General features: G+C 37.6%; 1 protein-coding gene and 1 pseudogene across 4 annotated transcripts; both read right to left on the bottom strand.

The window, feature by feature from the left end:
- Positions 1 to 530: 530 nt before the first annotated feature.
- Positions 531 to 7,008, bottom strand: LOC116245888 (acyl carrier protein 2, mitochondrial-like; annotated as a pseudogene).
- Positions 7,009 to 8,446: 1,438 nt separating this feature from the next.
- LOC116262219 (protein IQ-DOMAIN 3-like) lies at positions 8,447 to 14,925 on the bottom strand. Of its 4 annotated transcripts, none has more exons than XM_031641370.2 (6): positions 14,723 to 14,925; positions 14,348 to 14,508; positions 13,906 to 14,238; positions 13,378 to 13,584; positions 9,637 to 9,768; positions 8,447 to 9,542 (listed from the first exon to the last, which is right to left on the bottom strand). In XM_031641370.2, the coding sequence occupies exons 2-6, from the start codon at positions 14,423 to 14,425 to the stop codon at positions 8,862 to 8,864; spliced, it is 1,431 nt and encodes a 476-aa protein (XP_031497230.1). In that variant the 5' UTR covers positions 14,426 to 14,508; positions 14,723 to 14,925; the 3' UTR covers positions 8,447 to 8,861. The 4 variants fall into 4 exon arrangements, with proteins under 4 accessions (XP_031497230.1, XP_031497238.1, XP_031497244.1 ...); XM_031641378.2 differs by having other exon boundaries at positions 14,348 to 14,465; XM_031641384.2 differs by having other exon boundaries at positions 14,348 to 14,462.
- Positions 14,926 to 23,050: the final 8,125 nt, after the last annotated feature.

The raw sequence follows: 23,050 nt of genomic DNA, 5'->3' as shown, positions 1-23,050 counted from the left end.
CAAAGAAACAAAGTAAGGCTAATTTGCAAATTAGGGCGTATAGACCTACAAGAATGGTGTCCCCACCAAATTATGGCCTGAGTTGATGTGTATGGAACACATCCAACATGTTAAGTTCAGTAGCAATCCTACTTGTCACGTCATTTTGTATTTTTTTCGTCCCAAACTGTTCAATTGCTGCAGCAAGACGATTGCTTGTTTCAGTCTGCAATTTTCCTGTCCCCAGACCCGTCAGTGCTCGACATGGATCCAACGGAACAAGCCAATCATATCTACGTGCAAAATGAGGTAAACGAATTGCACAGTACTGCAATCATTCGTCATGGTATTATTACAGAGATCAGGCTGACGATGTCCAAAATGTTTGCACTTTCGGACCGGTGTGTTTGTAACAGTTGATTTTCATGTTCTGAACTGCGGGCAGGTGCTCCCCCAGCAAAATGTGCATGATCCATATCCATCCATCCATAATCAACTGGGGTGTAAATTAGAGTTGTAAGAAACAGCACGTGAGTTCCCATCATCCTGCATTATTTTGCTTGAGGGTGAGAATCTATGAAGTCAACAGCAACACTGATCGAATCAATCTTGTCTGCTTCACTGTCTGGAATTTCAAACTCGAACTCTTCTTCCAATGCCATGATGATTTCCACTGTGTCCAGACTCTCAAGGCCGAGGTCATTCTGGAAATGAGATGTTGGGTTTACCTGCTCATAAACACACAGTGTATCATCTTCACTTGCAAAGTGCAGAGTGGAAATAATATGCCAGTGAAGAAACAGCATGGTGCAACGATCATCCATCCATTCAGGACAAGCATTAAGGTCACTAGAAGTAGCAATGCTGAAGAATTTACATGAGCAACACGGCAGTTTGGTTCCTTGAAGCGGATGGAAAGTAAACTTACATATCCTGAAGAGTAAAGCTGCAAACCCCGACCATTTTTGGCATGGCTGCTCACAGCAGACAATACACATTGCGATGATAATGGTGATGACATCAACCATTTGATATAAGTGCTTTAATGAAATGATACCATGAGAGATGTTTGCCAATATTGAGGTTCACATTCCTCAGTAACCAAGGTTCTTCTGACAAATCTCCAGGTACGTTTGTTATGAAGGGGGTATTAGATGATGGGAAAGTTTGCCTGACAGGTCGTGCCTGCCAGATTTTTCGAAAGTCAAAACATCAGAAACATTAAGAGAGGTTTCCCAGGATAATTTGTCCACATTTTTCTCATGTACACTTTTTGAAAGTAAATTTTCTTATTTTACATCAAATGCACCAAAAAGGAAATTAAATTGGGTAAAAAAACTGGATAAATTTGTTTGCAAGACAAATATTCCGGTAAGGAACCTCTTTAAGCAATTAAACTGGACCATGTGAATGAAAGAACTGAACATAATTCACAATATGAATTTAGAAATGAACAACAGCGCAGTTTACATTCAAAATAATGACACCAGAAAAGGCAGACACATATAAGGGAATTGCGATTTTGAAAATCAGGGAAAGTCTATTTTCTTCATGGAGTCCTTTCGTGCACATAATTCTCACAAAAGCAGAAAGGTATATTATTGATGTCCCCGTGTTTCTCTTTTATAAGTACACCAGCGATAGAGACAAAGGAAATGGAAAAAGAAAGGACAGAAAGAAGAGAAAATGAAGAAGGGAGCATTGCCAAGTATCAGGAGTAGGTACTCCCGAAGTAACACATATCGGTTTTATTTCATACATATCTTAGAAATCTCTTCGTGTAATGCTCTTATAATGCAGGGCAAAAACTAAACGATCATATTCCTTTCAATCATGATAATGGAATCTTTCTTTCTGTAAGCTGTGAACGTTGGCCTTCTTCACCAAACCATGTGAAAATCATTATGTGTATCGCTAACTTTGTGATAAGTTGTGCTTTCTTCTTTGATTATTTACCTTTTCGTATTTGTCTTTGCAAAGAAGAAAATTATGTTTTTGCCTGTGCATAGGACTTGTTGCGTCACAACATTTCTAGGATAAACTAGACAGATGATAATCATACCGTTGCTTTCTTCCTGGGTCAGAGTTTAGCATATTTGCAGAAAGAGTTCCGGCCACACCTCTGTTTTACACGATAGAGTGAAGAAAATTTCAAAGTTTCCGTTGCGCATAGACACGCATTGTCAGAACGGAGAATCAATTTCTACTGTAAGGGAAAGAAGAAGATCGAAGATGAGAGAAACACATAACACAAAAGGAGCAGACAGAGATGGCACTGGAAGGGAACCGGCCACTTGCTCGGATTGGTACCTTGGAGGGGTCGACCTTCTGGATGTTAAGAAAGAAATGTTGAGAAGAAACCAACGGCACCAAGATTATCTGGTGAAGGCTCGACTCTACTAAGGAAAGATTTTTCCCATTTCAATTTCTACTCATAACTCTTGATTGCATTGTTACCATGTTGGTTCCAGCTGGACTGTTACCACACGGTCTCCAACTTTGTAACAGATTAGTGTTGTCATATTAATCAGTCTTGTAAGTTGAATTGTTACCATACGGCTCTAGCCTTGTAACACTGTAAATAAACTACTCAGTACTCTTGCTATGATGGCTCTAGCCTTGTAACACTGTAAATAAACTACTCAGTACTCTTGCTATGTTAAGGCAAGAGACTTAGTCACTTTATTGAGTCCTCACTCTCTCCCTTTTCTGGTCCCTGTTTTATGATATTCACCAATTCAATGGAATGCCGCTGCTGTGTTGGTCTCTGTTAAACTCATCAGAGATAACTACTTGTTATGGTGAAGTCAACTAGAGTCAGTAATGGACTCTCAAGATCTGCTTCTGTTCGTTGATGGTACTCAATAAACTCGACTGAATTTGTTCAGCAAACATCGTAGGTTGTTAACCAAACTGCATTCAGCACCTTTCGTGGGCAACGACGAGGCCGAGGGTTTCGTGGCTGAGGAGGAAAGAATCAAGGTGGCCATGGAAATTTTTTCCAAGGACGCGGAAATCAGTCCCAGCAATGAACGGACGAACATACTACCAATCAACAATATCAACGTCAGCCAATTATTCGCCAATATTGTGGACGAAAAGGGCACTTGGCTAGAACATGCTATGACATTCCTCAGGCCATGAGTCTACAAGACTCACTAAATGAATATTGGTACCCGGATATCGGTGCTACAAATCATATTGTAGTAAGTGATGATATGATCAGGATGGACAAGAGAATGTCATGATTGGTAATGGTTTTCTTCTTTCTATTAAGCATACTAGTGATCTATTAGTTGATGTTGGTGGAATTCTTTTCAACTCAAGAATACTCTTCATGTCCCCACTATTGCCTATAATCTTTTATTGGTTGACAAATTTACTACTGACAATGACTGTATTTTTGAGTTCTCACAATATGATTTTGTGATCAAGGATTGGCAGATAAACAAGATTCTTCTTTGGAGACCAAAAAAGTGTAATGGATTTTACCCCATTACACTTAAGAGAGCTGGCGAGATTCAAGAAAGAACAGTCTTCAACGGTTGGTTTTCAAGGCACGATGCAACATTATATGAGTTATGGCACCGCCGGTTAGGACATGCAAATAAAAGGATTATGAATCTTTTAAATTCTAGTTGTTTAATTTCAATAAACTCTTCATCTGAAAGAGATGTTTGTGAATGTTGTCTTATTCATGCTTCTCGAGTTCTTGAAGTATTACATATGGACGTTTGGGGACCGGCTCGTGTGTCCTCTAATGATGGTTTTAAATATTTTATTCTGATAGTTGATAATTTTTCTCGCTACTCATGGTTATTTCCTCTAATGACAAAATTTGAAGTGGTTGACTACTTTCACAATTTTAAAGTTTTGGTGAAAAAACAACTTGACTCAAATATTGCCACCATTCAATCTGACAATGGCGGCGAATTTTGCAACAAAAGCGCTTGAATAATTTTGTGAAGAACATGACATTCTTCATTGATTTTCATGTCCATATACGCCTAAACAAAACAATATAGTTGAAAGGAAAAATTGACACGTTGTAGAAACCAGTTTGAGTATGTTGCATGATGCCGGTCTGGACTACAAATTTTGGGTTGAATATTTCAGGACTTCAGTATACATTATTAATTGGCTCTCGACTCTCAAGCTTAAACGAAAGACTCCCTTTCAGTTGTTGTTTGACAAGGTGCCAAATTATACTCATTTACGAGTTTTTGGATCCATATGTTATCCACTGCTCTCTTTATCTAACAACACCAAATTCCAACCGAAGACCACACAGTGCATCTTTCTTTGCTATGCAAGCAGACATAAAGGGTATATTTTTTATGATGCCACACTTCAAAGAATTCTTATTTCTCGACATGTGATTTTTGATGAAAGTGTGTATAATGGGCAGTCATCGACATCTTTTGATTCTTTACAACGGACACCCAATGTTCGGCTTGATCAAGGTACGATTGTTAATCTTGAACATAGCACCTCTCAAGACACATGTCCTCCTTTAGTTGAGACAGCGTATCAAGATAATATGTCAATCATGCTTCATTACCATTTCAAAGTTCTTCCTTGCCACATGACGTTGATTTTCCAACTTCTCATAGTGATTGTCATGACATGTCCATCTCACAAGACCATGCTATAAATAGGTCCATATAGCAGCAACCAAGATCTTTATCACCTCTTGTTACACATAATATTGGTTCTCATTCATCCATACAAGAGATTGCTGGACATGGAATTACGCAGGATGCTGAACATGAAACTATACTAGAGCTTGCTGAAAATTCATCTATCACTCGACCTACACATCACACTCACTCTATGGTCACAAGGTCGATGACTGGTTCATTGGTACCAAAAACATTTTGTGCTACGTTAGATCATACGAAACCAAACTCTTTTAAAGAAGCAATCAAGCATAGTGAGTATCAGCAAACAATGAAACATGAGATCGAAGCACTCAAGCACAACAAAACGTGAGGTCTTATCCCCCTATGTCCTGTCCTTCACGTCATTAGCTCAAAATAGGTGTACAAAATTAAACGTAACATTGATGGGACCATAACTAGACATAAGGCACGGCTTGTTGCCTGTGGTTTCTTACAAGAGGAAGACATCGATTACTCGAAAACATTCAACCAACCAGTAAAACCCACTACTATTAGGGTTTTACTTTCCTTAGCCATGCAATATGGGTGGCCACTTCGACAACTTGATTTTGACAATGTTTTTCTTAATGACTATCTTGATGAAAATGTCTATATGACTCAACCAGAAGAGTTTGACGATTAAGGACATCCTACTTATGTATGTAAACTGGAAAAAGCCATTTATGGTCTCAAATAAGCTCCCCGAGCTTGGTATCATCGGCTCAGTTGTCATCTTCAACAACTTGATTTCTTTATCTCACAATATGATGCTTCACTATTTATCTATTCCAAAGGCAATGTCAAACTCTATGTGCTTGTCTATGTTGATGATATAATCATTACTGGGTCGTCCCCATCTCTGGCTGATCGGGTTATTTGTCAACTACATGATACATTTTCAGTGAAAGATCTTGGACTCCTATCCTATTTTCTTGGGATCGAAGTCACACGGACAGCTCGGCCGTTGTATCTATGTCAATAATCTTATATCAAAAGTATCATCAAATGAGCTAATATGGCCATGGAAAAGCCTACTGTTTCACCGATGAATACTAATAAAGGTTATGAGTCATCTCAGACACCCTTTGATAATCCTTCACTCTATCGAAGTGTGGTAGGGGCATTACAATACGCCACCCTCACTCGACCAGACATAGCATTTGCTGTCAATCGAGCTTGCCAATTCATGCATTCTCCTATGATGAATCATGGGGTAATGGTTAAACGAATTTTGCGATACTTGAGAAGAACTAGTTATTATGCATTACACCTCAAACCATCGTCAGCATTGCAACTATGTGCCTTTGCAGATGCCGGCTGGGCAGGAAGTCCAAAATATAGAAAATCTACAGGTGGTTTCATTGTATTTTTAGGAGACAATATCATATCTTGAACATTTAGGAAACAAATAATTGTAGCCCGATCTAACACTAAAGCTGAATAAAAATCTTTGGCATGTGTTGCTGAACTTTTTTGGTTAAAATCACTTCTCAAAGAATTGAGAATAAATTTCTCATCTTCACCCATTCTTTGGTGTGACAACATTGGAGCATTGTATCTCGCAGCTAATCCAACTTTTCAAGCTCAAACTAAACATGTGGAAGTAGATTTTCACTTTGTTTGAGATCACATCAATCAAGAAAATATTCAAGTTAGATTCATATGATCTGCTGAACAATTGGCTGATGGAATGACAAAAGCTCTCAGCACTAGTTCATTCAACATGTTTAGAGGCAAGCTTAACGTGGTTGAACGACCATTCAGCTTGCTTGAGGGAACGTGGTTGAACGACCATTCAGCTTGAGGGAACGTGTTAAGGAATGTTAAGGAACATAGCAAAAAAAGATTATCGAGTGAAGGCTTGACTCTACTAAGGAAAGATTTTTTCATTTTCAATTTCTACTCATAACTCCTTGATTGCATTGTTACTATGTTGGTTCCAGCCTTGTAACAGCCTTGTAACGCTGGACTGTTACCACACGTCTCCAACCTTATAACTGATTAGTGTTGTCATATTAATGAGTCTTGTAACGTTGAATTGTTACCAACAAGACTCTAGCCTTGTGACACTATAAATAAGCTAAGTAGTACTCTTGTTATGTTAACGCAAGAGACTTAGTCACTTTATTGAGTCCTCACTCTCTCCCTTTTCTCGTCCCTGTTTTACTGAAAGTTCTTGACGACGGAGATGATGTGGTACGTGATTTCAGATTTGTCAAGAAAGGAGCCCCTCACCTCCTCTGAATAGAACCGAAGGGTGCGCAGAAGAGCGACAAGGACGACGAAAAACAAGAAGATGGTAACGAAGCAGCGGCATTGGCTCTCACAGGTGTTTGAGACGCGCATTCCTCGCGGAAATGGCCGCCATCGCCATCTCGCTCGCTCTCTCTGAGTGTGTAGGAGACGGCAGTTCGTTTCTGCGAGAGGCTGGAAATGGGTCGGATCTAAAATGAGATTACTTCGGATTGTGGGGGGCTCCAATGTTCTCGGGGTTGTTTGGGCCCGCAGACTCGCAGAGGCTTGTGAGTTGTGGGTTATGGTCAAATTACCACCTCATACTGAAGATTCAAGAATTACACTTCGAAAACAAAATTACTAGCTGTGTCATTAAACGCTACAATTGTTCAAAGGAATCAAAACAAACATATTTGCATTTATCCTTCTAATAATAATGCTGATTTTATACGAAAGTTTTACATTCTTAAGTCTTTAAATCTTTATAAATATCTCCATATGTATTCTACTAAAGTAATATAAGCATATTTCATTTTTAGTAAACTTGTCGGCCATGACTTGTAAATTAATCTCTTTTCATTGAATCTTCGTTATTAAGCAGTAACTTCTTAATAAGAGAAAGATAAACATACATGTCATAGTCCCATATTTATCATATAAAATTCATTAAAATAGAGAAATTTTGAAATTATTTACTATGCTTAAGAGCCTCGGATGTCAACCGATCATATTTGTAACGAATACACTCTTTAACCATATTCATTCTTTTCGAAATTATTTGGATTCAAATACAAACAAAGAAAAGACATATCTGATTTTACAATCTAAAATCTGTCCCAATCCAAATTTCAAATTGAATCCAGCTAATTTTCAAAATTAAGAATATTCAATATAGAATCTTCATTTAAAACTAAGTCTGATCCAAATCTAAATCCGATGTTGCTTCTCAAATCTAAATCCAATCTGATTTCTTAATCGGATATTAATTTTTTCTTTTTTCAGATTTGATTTTTTTGAAACAGTTTGGTCAATATCTAATTCAAAGCAAAAATATTGACATCCCTGCTAAGATCTTTTTTCAATTGTGCAGATGCCATATGGACATAAAGATAATATTTGTTGGACATGTAAAATGGGTTTCAAAACAGAATTCAGTATATATATATATATATATATATATATATATATATATAGAGAGAGAGAGAGAGAGAGAGAGAGAGAGAGAGAGAGAAGCCGGCTGCCAGACAGATAGCTAAATATTTAATAAGCATTCTTCAAAGAACAAAAACTGTTGTTAAAACACTCAAACCGTTGCTACATCATAAACCGTAGCTAATACTCAGTCGGCATTGTGTTTCTAACAACACAAAATATCTAGTCATCTAACATCCGGCAGACAGGTATTTTAATTGCTCATGGTCAGCTCGAGAAAACAAAACAATTTCCTACCAGCAAATGTATGACATGGTCAACTAGCTACTCCAAGTGATTGAATGAATCCATTCCATGCATCCTGTGCCAAAGAGATGCGGCCTTGGATTGTGTGTAACAGAGAGGGAGAGAGAGAGAGAGAAGGGAGAATTATTTTCATTACAATTGGTGAAAAATACTGATCAGCAGAAAACAACACTTTGTCGTGCGCTGCACAACACACTACACATTGGATGTCAAGACAACCAACCAGCAGACACTACGCAAAACAAGCCAAACCTGTAAATGAGATGAACAGACAAATGGGGTTATTTAGAATAAAAAAGGAAACCCATGCTGTTTCCAGAACCAGTACAGGATTTCTTCATCTGGGTCCTAGTCACTCGGCCCAATCTTTAAGCACCGTACAAGTTGTCTGCAAATCCATCGATCTTATGGTCAAGAATCACTTGTTTCTTTACTTCTTGACAGACAGGATTGTTAGAACCAAATAAAAGACGGAAGTCGACAGTCCAGGCAGGGGTGAATGCAGACCTCTCCTGTCCCATGTTCAAGTCATCTGAAAACCCTTTGACGATCCAAATTCAGAAAAGAACAATCTGAGTCTAGGCTGAGATCTTTTATGGAAGTGATTGTCCTGTCTGACTTTACAGGACCAGGTAGGCCTCTCATAGCCGGAGATCTCGGATGAGAGCTAAAGTTCAGTTTGAGCTTTGTGCTACTTGCATCACTTCTGAGAGAGGCAAAGGAACAGTTTTTGTTAATTGACTTGTGGTCAGAATCACCTGTCAATGTACTTGTCCTTTGTCTGGGGGTGCTGTTTGACCTAGCTTTCGCTTTGGCGGACTCTGTGTAGACCATATAACTCGGGAGAGAAGCTGTTGAACTTGCATATGATTCGTCATCTCTAATCATAGTTCTTTGAGTTGATTTTCGTGTATTATTAGTTGGAGACTGTGATCTGATCAATCTCCTTTTGTTCTGCAATTCTCTTGCACTGAATTTGCTTTGTATCTCTTCTTTAAATAGTGTATCTAAACCAGCTTTTGCTTCTGTAATCCGCTTCTCAGAGACAGGGTTTTGGCCAAAACTTGATGCTGATGAACTCTCTGAGCCCCTCTGGTATGACTGAGAATCCATCCAGTGCTCTATCCAGTTCCATTCAACGGTTTCATTGTTTGAATGTCGTGGAATGGAAGATGCTGAAGTAGTTGGTTTTTGGACAACCTTCTTATCCTAGACGTAGGGAGAAAATGGCAATTGTGATAGCTGTATGCTAAAAAAAGCACGAATAAAAGATTGAATCAGAAAAAGGTTCAGAACATATTACTCGATGATCTAGATAATACTCTTTGGCTCTTTCACGCCTGAATGTAGCTTCTTGTCTACTTAAGAACATGACCTCAGTTTGTTCCTTTGTCAATCGGCTGCCATCCCATCTTTTTTGACCGCTTCTATCAATCTGTAGGTGGCAGGTGATTTAAGCAAATTCAAAGAAGTAAATGCTAGAAATCCTGCCGAACGAAGTATTCTTTTTCCATATAGAGCTTGCACTTTCTATCTATGTAAGCAAAGATGACAAATAACTGCACCGAATTTTTCACTGTTTATCAACGTCATAACTTTAGTTGAACCAATTAATTGATAATGTATTTTTTATTTTTCACATGCCCCTGCTGGATTGTAAGGTTATATATCATAATTTAGATGTTTTCAGGCTTGATTTGGGAGCTGTCTGCAGTCTGCAGTTTGCCGACAAAGAGAAGTCCAAAATGACCTTTGTATAAGATGATGAGGTAAACTTGCCTGAGTAATTTGGATTGGTAGAGTAAAACAGGCCTATTGAAATTATCCAGGCAAACCAGCTCAAAGGATGTGAAAGTGATTAGGCTAATACATAAGCCTTCTTTTGAAAGAATCAACACACTAAAGTGGATGATCTCAGCTGCACAGCTGATTACTGCTTTCCCTAGAAGTACTTATGAGCAGGGTTTCATTAATGGAAGTAACTCTATAACTGGAATTACAAATATTGGTCTTCTTGCCCTTTTGACTTATAGCAGCCATGATTATGTGCATTCTTTTTATTGCAGGATCGAAGTAATATTTTTAAATATGGACACAAACAGCTAGCAACTTGGAAGCAAATGGACAGGAATATACGAGCATCTGACAAGCATTGAAAGCTAAAGGAGCAATCTACCATTCAATATGGTTTCCAATTGGCATTTAGCTGCAGAAGGTACAACCACAATTATGTTTTTGTCACTATCTGTGTGTTTTTCAAAAGCCTAGAGTCCTAGACATTAGTATGGCTTTCAATGCTTCCTATGTGAATATGCACGCAAGGAATGAAGAATGATAAAACATGAAAAAGAAAGCATTAATGAATCTGTTATGCCTAAATGGATTATAAGCATCCACCAGGAATTGATCCCTTAATCATTAAATGAACAGGAATGTCCTACATACTTGACCGATAACAGATTAATAAAAGCAAACAATAAAATTAATTAAAAGAATATTAACTACACTGCACATTTATAGACAAGAAGTCACAGAATGTCACAGACTCAGAATAGCATTTTCAAGGTACAACTAAAGTACTTACACAACAACGTATGACCTCCTTATTAAGATTTTTTAGGTAAAACAATTATTTCAGAAAAATATGAGAATTAAGCTTCATTTCTTATTGATATCAAGGTTGTTGAAAGAAGATGAACTCAGCTTTGCGGAATTCAAAAAATACGAACAAATTTCAGTACTGCCTGAGGTTGGCAGGTGAAAGATAAGAGTAATGTTTAGTATGTCAAAATGGGAAAGAAACTAAAAAATACAGATCATTACATGCACATTCATTGTTCATTTGCAAAAGTAATATACGTAGCCTTTTCCATGCGAGAGTTTGCACCATGCATATGGTATTAATAAACCTGATTGCTGTTGGTACATCGGTATCATTCACCACCAATATACACTTCTTAGATAATATCTTTGTTTACTTGCATAAGGAAAAATGGGAAAACGGTACTGAATGCTCATTCAACTAAGATGAGTATCGTCAAAAGGTAGTGCATTATTTGCAAAGCTAGTCAAACCAATAACTGAGCAACTAGCCCTATAATTGCACTGTTGAGCTACACATGGCACTAAATAGTGCTTACATGCCTAAGCGGAACCGGTTATATGACACTTTGCCCTAGCATCTATGTTGCATAGACATTGTGTGCTGGTACAAAGCAGGGCTTGGACACAACAGACTCATTTTTTCAATGATACTTTTTGTTGGTAACCTATATGTTATGAATATAAATATGCATTTGTTTGCTGAAAATCTTATTGTTAATACATATATACACACACACACACACACACACACACACATGGCCACATGTCGGCACCCATGTTTTCAGAAAATGCTTCACACTGGTATCCACATATGCACCGGTTGTCTGCACATGTACCCACACTCATGTGACATAGCGTATCATACTATCTCCCTTCATTTTAGCATCCATAATTCTAATAAACAATGACCATGATCCAAGTGTTATATTAACATAAGATAATGGTAAATACAGAGAAATAAAGGAGGCTAAGATGCTATCGAAAAAGTAGCATCTAAAAGATTCCTAATTTAGATGCATAGACAAACTAAGGAGAAATTGCACACAAATAAATAGCTTGAGAATCCTTCCCAACATACAGAACTCAGACCAAACAATGACTGAGCATGAATTTTCCATTTTAAGACTTGAGTAGTCAAAAGCGTCAGTGCCAGGGTGAGAAGGCCCTGAAAGGCCTAGTCAGTCTCTCCGCAGGATTGGTCAGCCTAGTTGGGGCCCAAAGGTAAGCTTTAAACGTTACTTTGGAAGTTACATAACTAGCTTAAAGAGTCAAATGCAATTGAAAGAATGGCTGCATGGTTAGAACCACTGACGTAAATATCTGCTTTTTTCTTCAAAGAAACACAACAAAAGAAAAGGGGGAATAAAGAAAATGAAAGAACATGAAAAATTATGATATTCAGAAAGAAATGCAAAATGGAAATATCATGCTTTTATTGTGCTTTTGCAATTTTTTCACCTCCTTTTTCAGCAAAAAGTGCTTTTAACCTATGTCCTATCTTAAATTTTTTGAGGTTTCTTCCAACATTTTAAAAGCTTTTTTGAATTTTTATCAACTTTCGTAAGAAAAATAGTAAATAATAGTAATTGAACGTTGCTTTAAAAAATACCAAGAAAAAAAACGGCTGGTTATAAACATCTCTATTCATCAACCTTCTTTCTAATATTGAATAAAGAAGAACGGGGGAAAAGCCCATATTTCATTTTTGGAAGTATTAAAATTTGACGAATTAATCAATAACCTAGGTTTTTGGTTTTAACATGGTCTGCGATGACTAAAATATGCAAAAATCTTCTTCACTGATGAATGCGTTAAAACCATTATAAGATTTGCAAGCAAAAATAGGAAGCACAATTTGTGGTTGTGAATTGATTGACCTAGGTAATTGTCCAAGCATGGTACTCGCAATTTAATATGCAACAGCATAACATGAATCCTATAACGTAAGCATCATAATAGAGCAAAACATCTATTGCACATGTAATCTCAAACCAGAGTCAGTTGCAGTAGATCAAGAGATTGTGGAGGAGACCGTGACCATGAATCACAACAACCCATCAGCCATGTCCCTCAAAATCTTAGGGCTCTCATCTTATGTGTGTTCAGACTGTCGTAAAGCCTAGAAAATGCTCTACTACATCAAACCATAGGCATCATTCCTTCTATAGACGACAGATCTATAAAATAACAGGAAATCAAGAATCTAGACATGCGCCAAAAGCCCAAAACTATTACAGTAACTCTGGAAGCAAGAGATTCACAAAAACATGCTCATTCACAAACGGGCAACACATAGAGGTATACACCATAAAATTGTACGCTCATACAGCTATGGTTCAGAAAAGGTATCCAAGAAAAAGATATATAACCACAATAACGTACGAAAGAAATTATTCGCTTCATTCCAGTCCTTAGATTAGACTTTCACATCTCGCATTACCTCAAAGCGTCTTTGTGCCTTCAGTTTCTGCTCGGAGATCTTATTCTCTTCTGTCAATTTTACTCTTCTGAAACATGCCTGTGATTGGATTCTCTGAAGGGCCTGCATACTCCTAAAAGCATTTTGTGCTTGGCGGCGAACCATATGTCCACGGATGAGTGCCTGTAATTTCACCAATCCTTTCAGTGCACGCAATGCCTTCCTTGCCTGGTTTGACAATCAAAAGCAAAATGAGGAGTCCAAATATCATGCAGATTGAGAGCTCGGTCGGGAAAAATATGCATAAAGTGTTTCCAATTCCAACAGTTTGTGTCAAAAAATGGTCACTAAACTCATCAATCTTAAGGGAAAAAATGATAACTAAACTCATCAATCCCAAGGGAATTCCATAATTTTAAAGTATGTGACCAATTAAAGCCAAATAAGCATCCACTGTTAAGCTTGCTAAGAATTTTAAGTTGGGAAGTCTCAGCCCCAAAAGCAAGGACAAACCAAAAGGAGAAAAAACAAGTGGACGGCGGCACTGACCAAGTAACCCCTGAAAGCAGATTGAATTCTGACTGCAGCCGATACTCTTCTCGAGAGCTCCAAGTGGTGGTAAGATCCGCTACTTCCAGTTAGACGAACGACCTGAGCGGCGGCCTGAGCAGCAGCAACAGCAGCCTCAGCAGCGGCGGCTGTTGCTATGGCAACAGCCACTGCATGCTTGCTCTGTGCTTCTTCTGCTTCAGTCAATGTTTTACCCAGTACTGTGGTTGGCGGCGTTAGCAGCTTTGGGCCTTTTATCGAAGGTGGGCAGCTCGTTTTTAACCTCCCAGAAATCCATTCTCCCTTCTCCTTGTCCTTCTTTTTCCCACAATTCTGCACCAAGGACAGTGATCGAAACGAAACATCGAGAAATGAAAAAAATGAAGAAAAAACAAGTGGGCCGCCATGATTAAAACACGGAGTAGGAATCACATAATCTTACATCTTTTGGCTTGACGTCCGCACCTGAACCAAACAACTTTCTCTTCAGAAGATTGAAGCAGTTATTCTTTCCTCCCATTGATGAATCATCCCCCAAAGTTTATCTGAATCTGAAGCTTCTACCAGTTTACCAACAAAAGAAAAAAACATAAACGCGGTTTCCTGGAAGGAGGAGGAGAAAGAAAAAGGGAATGCAGAAACAATTCCAACTTCAGAAACAGTTCCAAGTCCTGTCAATAATAAGAAGACAAAAGGCAAGAAAAAGAAGGCCAGAAATAAAAGAGGGCCACCAAGATCCATAAAATAAGAAGAGAAAAGAAGATGGTATCTTGGGATTGCTTGAAAAGAGGAAAAAAGAAGCACCATTTTTACATACCAAAACAATGAGGTAACAGACTAAGAACAGCTGATGAAAGGGGGAAAAGGAGGCATTTTTCTTTTAGCTCAAGATTCCATCTGCATCTCCAACACAAACAGGAATTTCTTCCTTCTTTTCTTCTTCCTTTTTTTTCTTTTTCTTTTCCCTTTCCCCCTTGAGCAGAGCAGGAACAGTGGATAACAATATTTTACGTGACCAAAATGCCCCCTCGAATTCGACAAACTCTAGGTCGCGCAATAGAAACCCCATGTCCATCACCCACCTTGTTTTTACTGCTAGCAGCCAAACGACAGAGGACAGAAAAATTGCAGTCATATTCCTGGAGACTAAAATATGTTACTAGTTTTCTTGGGTAGCCCTGGACTTACGTATAATTTCTTATACAAGTTCTTGTCTAATTACTTTTTACATTAGTGTGTAACGTTTTATTCACTGTCAAAAAACAGTTTCCTAGGTGAACACCGATCTACTTGCTCTGACAGGTCAGGATGATGAAGAAAATAGTTGTATGGTGTGGCGTCTAAGCACTATCAATTTGGTGTGGTGCTCAACTCCATATATCTCAAGAAGAGCATCATGTCCATTAGAATCATAATCGAGTTGATGCATTGAAGCCTACCAACTCGACCAGCTACACTATGCTCCTTTAAAATTCTTTAGTTAAAAGGTCATGTTTTATAAACCAACTTAAAACTCCCATTTTTTAGTTGCTGTAAAGACCTATAAGCACAAGAAGGAAAGCCTACATTTCTAAACTCGTCCCAAGTATGTTTTAATGGAATGTACTTCATGTAGATTCTTACCTGTTTGTATAATAAATATAAACAAAGTACATTTATATAGGTTCTAGTGTGGAGCACAACTCTAGTGTATGAATGTCAATTGGGGAGTTTAAAATCACTCATAATAAACATTTCTTTTGAAAACAAGTTTATAATATCCTCTTCTATAGTGATATAATAACAACAAAGTTAACTTTAATCTTTTGACAGAAGGAACGGCGTTCATTAACAGTGCAAAAGGTAGGTATTTATATATATAACTGCATTAGGTAAAGACTATTTTGTAATAAGGGTAGTGAGGACCGGTTTGGAAAAAACTCGTACATTTTATTAGGAGTTAGATAGACCTATTTCTAGTCCACAAAAAGAATGACAATGTTTCTCTTTTGATCGGTTTTTATTTCTTATACATGTGTTTGGCCAAGACCTCAATAAAAAAAACGCTTATAGAAAATGGAAAAATTTTCATATGTGGACCTAGATTTTACTTTTTAGGTTATCCTTTGCAATTTATATAAGAAAAATTGCAGTTTTTGTAAAGAATGTTAAATAAGAGCTTGAAATAAACTTCTGTTCAATATAAACAATAGCTCAAACTATTAAAAAAATTGGCGTTACCATTTTTACTTCTCAGGCTAACAGAAATTCACTTCAAACTCTTGGTTATTGATTTTAATAAAGTGCAGCCATTATTGAAAAATTACAAAAGAAAGAGCTTGTTTTTTGGATTCTAAGCAAAAGGCCAGCCTGCATCTTTCCTACAAGGCATTAATGCTCAAATTAGAATTGAGGGTTTCCCATACCATTCTCTTACCAAATCCAGCACCTTTCTTGGAAGGTATTAAATATTAATGCCCAACTTAGATGTAAGCACTTTATATCTGTCTTTATTGCTTTTCTTTTTTCCTTTTTTTTCTTTTTGCTGACCAACTTTTTAAAAACACCCTCTAAAGCCAAAACTACAATCTTTGGTTTGGCCTTTCTTGTAAGATTTCTAACTGGTAAAAGGCAAAGCCAAAAGCAAAATCGGCCCCAAAATGGAAAAAAGAAAAAGAGCAAAAAGACAGTAAATCATCCATTAAAAGATGAGAAGTAAAACGAAAGTGTTCAATGCGAGACCTAGCAATGGTGGCGTATAAACATCACATCCAAATTAAACTCACATTCACTGCAAACAAGAACTTGGTAGCTTTGAAACAACTCACAGTCGCCTTTTCTTTCACAGAATTCACCAAGCTACCCTAAGATATTATATTCCCTCTCTTCATATGCTATACTTCTCATACATGCCATGCAGAATTTATGTTCCACATACAAATGTAAAACACTAGTTAAGTTAGGCCCTTGTAGGTCCATTATGTTTTCTAATACAATTTTGTTTTTTGATGCCATAACATTGCCTATGTTATTATTCATAATATCAAAGATCATTTCACATTAAAAAGTCACTGACATTCACTTAAGTTGTCTGTATAATCTCATCAGTATGCTGAAATGTGGTGTCCTGCTCTCAGTTCAATTTCAAACGCGTTGAAATCTGTCTTTTGCTGCCATCTAAGTTGGTCCTTCCTTCTTAAGGAGGCTCTGTGTTCCCACTTTCGCGATCGGAACATGCGGAACAATAGGGGGTGTAAATGGTTCAGGTCCGGGACAGCTGAACGCATTCAATGGGGTCTGAATCAATTTCTATACAGCCAAAAATGACAATCAGATCCGACCAAATGACATTAACCCTGGAGTCACTTCATCTTATTTTCCTATTTCTTCTACTCTCCCTCCCAAGTAAATGACAACTTTGAAGTCCTTTTGGTCTTTTAATGATAAAAGGACACAGTGAATAGAAATCTAGTAGTTATAGGTATAATGTACACTTCTCCTGAAGTTACGGGGCTATTTTGCCGAGCTTCACCACATCCTTATTGATCCAAATGGGCACAAGTTTCAGCTACCATGAAGAAAACTGAGAGACTATATCACGTAAAAGTTCTCTCATATAAAATCTTCATGATTTGAGAACTGTAGATTTAAAACCAGTCATTCCCTCCTTCGATCTTAAATCAGACCTTTTCTCGAATTTTACATACGGAGACATAAGATCCTTTAGTTTGACTAACCATGAATTTTTACCATCTATCTTTTACCATATCTGCTTTGTCAGATCAATGGATTTCAAATCTAAAGTAATCAAACGACTCCTGAGACTACTACTCCCACTCTTGAGGCGTATGTATGTATGATTTAGCCAATGCAAACTCAATCAGCTATACTAAACTCCTCGAGGCAAAGATACAAGACCCTCTTATAATGCTTTTTATCGGGAAAAAAAAATCTCGAAAAGCAGTTTCTTAAGATATGAATTAGCAAAAATCTGCTGGTTGAAATGTCCTAATAAGTGGGAATCGTATTCCAATCTTTATGACAACCAGCGAGCTTTCTTCTTTACTTTTCCAGTTTCTTTAAAAATTTCATGGCTGACTTGTATGCAATTGATAGTGTAAGCAGTTAACCATCCTACCACGATATTTAAAAATTGTATCTGCCATTCCCTCTAAGTTACTCTTTTCTTTCTCCTTCTTTCAAGGCATGCGCCTAATTACCTCAGCAAAAAGATTGATTCAACAAAAAGTAAGGGAATGGATGTGCCACTTGTTAAGAGGTTGGACGGTTGGTGGTGGATATTAATTATCTGATAAACTCTAACAAGGATTCGGTGCATTTTAATCACACTTTCATATTATTCATTTAATTTTTTTTCAATGTTTTCTTCTTCTGAATTCTGATCGTAAGGATCGTATTCAAGAATGTAAAACTATATATATAGATATATCGCGTTCGATGTTTGAGTAAGATCGTGTTATAAAAGTCTTTATAAACTTCAGACCAATTTCTGCACCTCCCGATAAACATGAACTAACATTAGATTTGTAAGTTCTGAATTGATATTCCTCTAAATTTTGAAACACTTGCAAGAAGCTAAATGCCTTAGATGTTGTTCTATATATATAAGAGAGTTTGGGAAAGACTCTCTCTCTCTCTCTCTCTCTATATATATATATATATATATATATATATATATATATATATATAAAAGAGAGATTGGGAAAGACTCTCTCTCTCTCTCTCTCTCTCTCTCTCTAAAGTGTGGACCCTTCAAGGCTGTCATGCTTTTATTGATTGACCTGTATCCGGTCGATCCGACTTTATTCTCTTGTCCTTCAACACTCAAGGCCCCCCGTACCACTCCCTCCACAGAATAAGAACTCCACGTGAACAGGCCGTCCCAAAAGGGCAAGAATATTGAGGCCAATCTTCCCAGGTCATCTCTCGACGGCGTCCGGCCTTGTCCCGTTCTAGTTGGGACAACCCGGTTCCGTTGTCATGCCCACCACTTCAAGTCGATAGCTTGGCCCAAGTCAGGTCCAGTCCCCACCAGCGCGGTCATGTGAATCAAGGACCCCATTCTGCTAAACCTAGCAGCCTTTTGGTCCGATGGTGCGACTACCTACACCTACATCCTTGACACATGAGCACATCCTGTCCGTAGGAGCAGCACCAAGAAGAATTTATTGTTGCAAGAACCAAACTATAGTTTTAAAATTTTAACACCAACTAACATATAATTTTTCAAATTTTATATATAGCATAAACTAAAATTTTAAAAATTTACATATAAATTTATGAGAGAGGGCCATGGCCCCGACGCCTTTACTCGTATATGTCGGATCAAGCCATAGAAAAAGGTTCGAGTTTAAGCCCGAGCCCACCTTGTAGATGTGCGAAGAATTGTGTTAGCATGTAATCAAAGTGGAGCTAGGGTTACCCTCGCATCCTTGTCCCTTGCCACGGAGGACCAAGCCTCTGATCGTGGAGTGCTTGTTTGATCATCTAGACTGAAGACCGACCGTTCCTTGGGTTTCAATAAAATCATAAAAAAAAGTGGCAATTATGCATATGATCAATTAGTCATAACCAAGATCCTTCAGGATGACTTAATTTATCTCATAACATATAATTAAGCTATTGTTATCACTATAGTTTGTCACCCATCACCATCTTTTCATAGAAAACAACAGAGAAATGGGCAACATCCGTTGGACTTGTTATGTCAGCAACCATAGTGGTGCAGTTGAGAGGATTTTAGTTTATGCTGCTGAAAGTAAACCATGCTCAAGATCTGATTCCTGTCAAAATAAGTTTCACAAAACTACTTCCAATGCAAAACAACAAGGTTTTACCCCCACATCAATGGCGAAGCCAGGAATTTTTGGTTAAAGGCATTATTGTTTTAAATTTAAGAGCACTCGAGTGTTAAAAAAAAAGTAAAAATTAATGAAATAATAATCTGTAAATAAAGCAAATTTTGTGAGCTGGTTTAGACAATTGCCCACAACAATCATCATGTGTCTCCGCTACTGCCAGGGCCAAAGGCAGAGGCAGGGCAGCAGGGGCCGAGGCCGAGGCCCCACCTCAGATTTTTTAAAAAATCAAAAATTTATATGTAAATTTTTGAAAATTTTAGTTTAATTTACATAAAAATTTTGAAAAGTCAATTAGTGTTAAAATTTTGAAATTATAGTTTGGCTCCTGCAGCTAAAGATCCTTATGAGGACCGACCGATCTTGTATGCCGTAAAAAGTGGGTCTTTTGAATCGAAAGCTGCTGAGTGGGTGAATATGCCAGCGTCAATGAATTTGCATTATAGAACCATCTAAACTAAAGGGGTTAGGTCATCCACCAAACTGGCTTCCTCTAATTAGAACAGTAATCCGGTGGGGATCTGACTCAATAGAACAGTAATCCGGTGGGGATCTGACTGAATTTTCAATTGAAAAGTAAAAGACCAAAAGAAAAAGGTCTTCTATTTTATGCAAAAAAGTTTTGTGAAAGCAATCTCACTTTCGTTTGGTAGGGAACAAACCGTTCCCGTTTTGGAACGAGTGATTAGGTACTGATAATTCATTGCATCAACATTATTCGTGATTAAAACCTTTAATGATGTCAAGCACGAGCCAGAATCCACATGTTCCCCACAGGAAAACAATGGCTGAATATGCTGCAATAGACAAGAGCCGAAGTCTTCTCTCCTTACTAACAGGGTCTATGGCTGCATTTGTGTTTTGCACCGACCAATGTACATCAACTAGTATAAGGCTCTCACTCTGTTAGAACAAGGACAGATCACCCATGTTATTGGTGCTTGCTAGACTAATATAAATATACAATATCAAATTACAATGAATCTTTATTATTTTTAAAATAAAAAACTATAATAAATGTAGATTATGTTGGGTTCTCAAATGAAATCAAATTCACATGCAAACATATGAAAAAACATATCAGCTTATTTTCAAATTTTATTTGAACAATAAACATACACTGGTTTGAAATAACTAAAAAAAAAACAATAATTTTTTTCATATATATATATATATATATATATATATATATATAGATACGCTCTACGTTCCAGCGAATGTGGCTCAACGCAAACAATGTGAAGGGACGGGTTTGCCGCGTTGTGATGAAGCACGTGGGAACATATGAGAACAGGGCGTCCTCTTTCCACGCGTTCCAGGAACGGGAACGAACCAAACACGCTATCAGCATCAGGGGCTTCAAGCCTTCAATTTCTTCTTACTCTAAATCTAGAAGGGCGGTGGCCATGGCCCACCGCATAAACGGGTCCAACTCAGGTGACGTCTTGAACGTTTCGGACCCAGTAGTGCTCCAGCCATTGGACGATTTTGGATTTGGATGAAGCCCGGATTTAGATTCAGTGACAAGACTATGCAGCAATATAGATCCTTTTTCTTAATAATAAGGACGTGGGTTTCCTCACCAAACTCGACTAACTAAATCCGGGTCAAATTCAACGATATTCCACTCCAACCCGTCTGGTTTCGTATGGCAAAGAGATTTGATGTCCGTAACGTGGAGATCCCATTGTCCTTTGGTAGGTTGTTGGTCATTAAATGAAGAACGTTAATGGCCATGTCCCCCGTGGCCCTTCACTCGTACCGTGCACCGATCTCACACACACAAGCGCAGTGTGTGCGTGTGCGCGCACGTTAAGTCACGAAGGTTGTCCTGCTATTTATCTTTTCCAAATTTTTAGGGAGTATGATGCATGTTTTCACCATCTTTGAAGACATAATCGAGTTCGTTCCAGTTGGTATAATATGTAGATTTTTTTAGGACGACCGCCATTTTCACCTTGTGCAAGCAACTCCCATGAGCCTGAATAATTTATTGTAGACAAAGTAATAATAGATGCTTTATATATATATATATATATATATATATATATATATATATATATGGATAACTGTTTTCTAGAAGCGCCAAAGCTTGCTTCCTACGAACAAATAATGATAAGAACAGAGTTAGACTATTGTGAAAGAAAAAGGGTCATGTTTAGATCAATTTGTACTTTATTTTGACATGTCTGGTTGTCAAAATCATGTTTGGAATCTGCTTTTTGCTAACAAAAGGTGCTTTTCCAACTAGTTTTGATGCTAAAGCCACATTCTACCAAGTCTTGAGAGTTACTACTGAGGATTCTCTGATGAATGTGAATAAATCTCAAACATGGGTGGATCATGAATGTGGAAAGGTAGCAAAATTAAGTATAAATAGATCATGCTAACATGATAATAAAATTATTTTTTATATATATACAGGAGAACGTACTAACTGCTAACATAAAATACGATAGAAACAAGAAAATCAGAACTCAATTTTGGTCCAAATATTAATATAACTGCTAAGACCACAAATCTTGCAAAGATCTGAATCAGGAGGTCTTCTATCTTGACCCACTGACTTTTATTTAAAGGGTTTTCTGCAATTCACATATTCATGCCTGTCTTATTCTTTCTGATAAATTCATGCACAGCGCTAGCAGTGCTTTGAAGGCAAATTCATCTTTAACTTATTTTAATCATGTTAGCAGCTTATGCTAGTCACATACTTGGCAGAAACACTCTGAAGATATTTCTGTATCATTTTATTAAATCGTCCAATGATATCTCTATGAGATTTCATTAAACAACTTAGTGGCTAATTTATTCCTAAACATTTAACCGAAAGACAGAAATGAGTTTGTGAATGGTGATAACATTCAAGTTGTCAGCTGCAGTAAATGATGAATTTATAGAAGGCCATACATTTAATGCAGCACCTGCTGGACCACCCCACCCAAAGTCAGCAGAGTGTTGGGGAAGGATGGCCGCGTAGCCATCTGTTTCATTACCACACAGAGATGGATGACCTGGTAGGAAGATGCATAATAAATGACCTTTTTCAGGATTTTGCACTAGCTTTTCTGTTTTTTGCGTGCGTCTATTGAACAAGTCATCAAGAAAATATCATATCTGGGTGGGAGGATATGTCGGTGCTGTCTAAAACATTATTTTGCTCAACAGGATTTGTTAATGGCACAAAATTTGGCAGGACATAATCAAATCCAGTAGCAGTTCCTTTCATGGTGCATTAGGATGATATCTAGGTGCATCCTGCCCACAAGTTGGCTACTTGATGCAAC

Source organism: Nymphaea colorata, chromosome 1, assembly GCF_008831285.2.
Source record: "Nymphaea colorata isolate Beijing-Zhang1983 chromosome 1, ASM883128v2, whole genome shotgun sequence".
NCBI lineage: Eukaryota > Viridiplantae > Streptophyta > Magnoliopsida > Nymphaeales > Nymphaeaceae > Nymphaea > Nymphaea colorata.
The sequence above is the reverse complement of the archived record's forward strand: the minus strand, read 5'-3'. Positions and strand labels throughout refer to the sequence as shown.

What these genes read in the sequence shown, in the direction of transcription:
- LOC116262219 (XM_031641370.2), bottom strand. Translation starts at nt 14,425, where the DNA reads ATGGGAGGAAAGAATAACTGCTTCAATCTTCTGAAGAGAAAGTTGTTT. An exon ending in CTGCTTTCAGGGGTTACTTG is followed by an intron (nt 13,585 to 13,905) that starts GTCAGTGCCGCC and finishes TTGTCAAACCAG; the next exon opens with GCAAGGAAGGCATTGCGTGC. An exon ending in AGGCACAAAGACGCTTTGAG is followed by an intron (nt 9,769 to 13,377) that starts GTAATGCGAGAT and finishes TGCCACCTACAG; the next exon opens with ATTGATAGAAGCGGTCAAAA.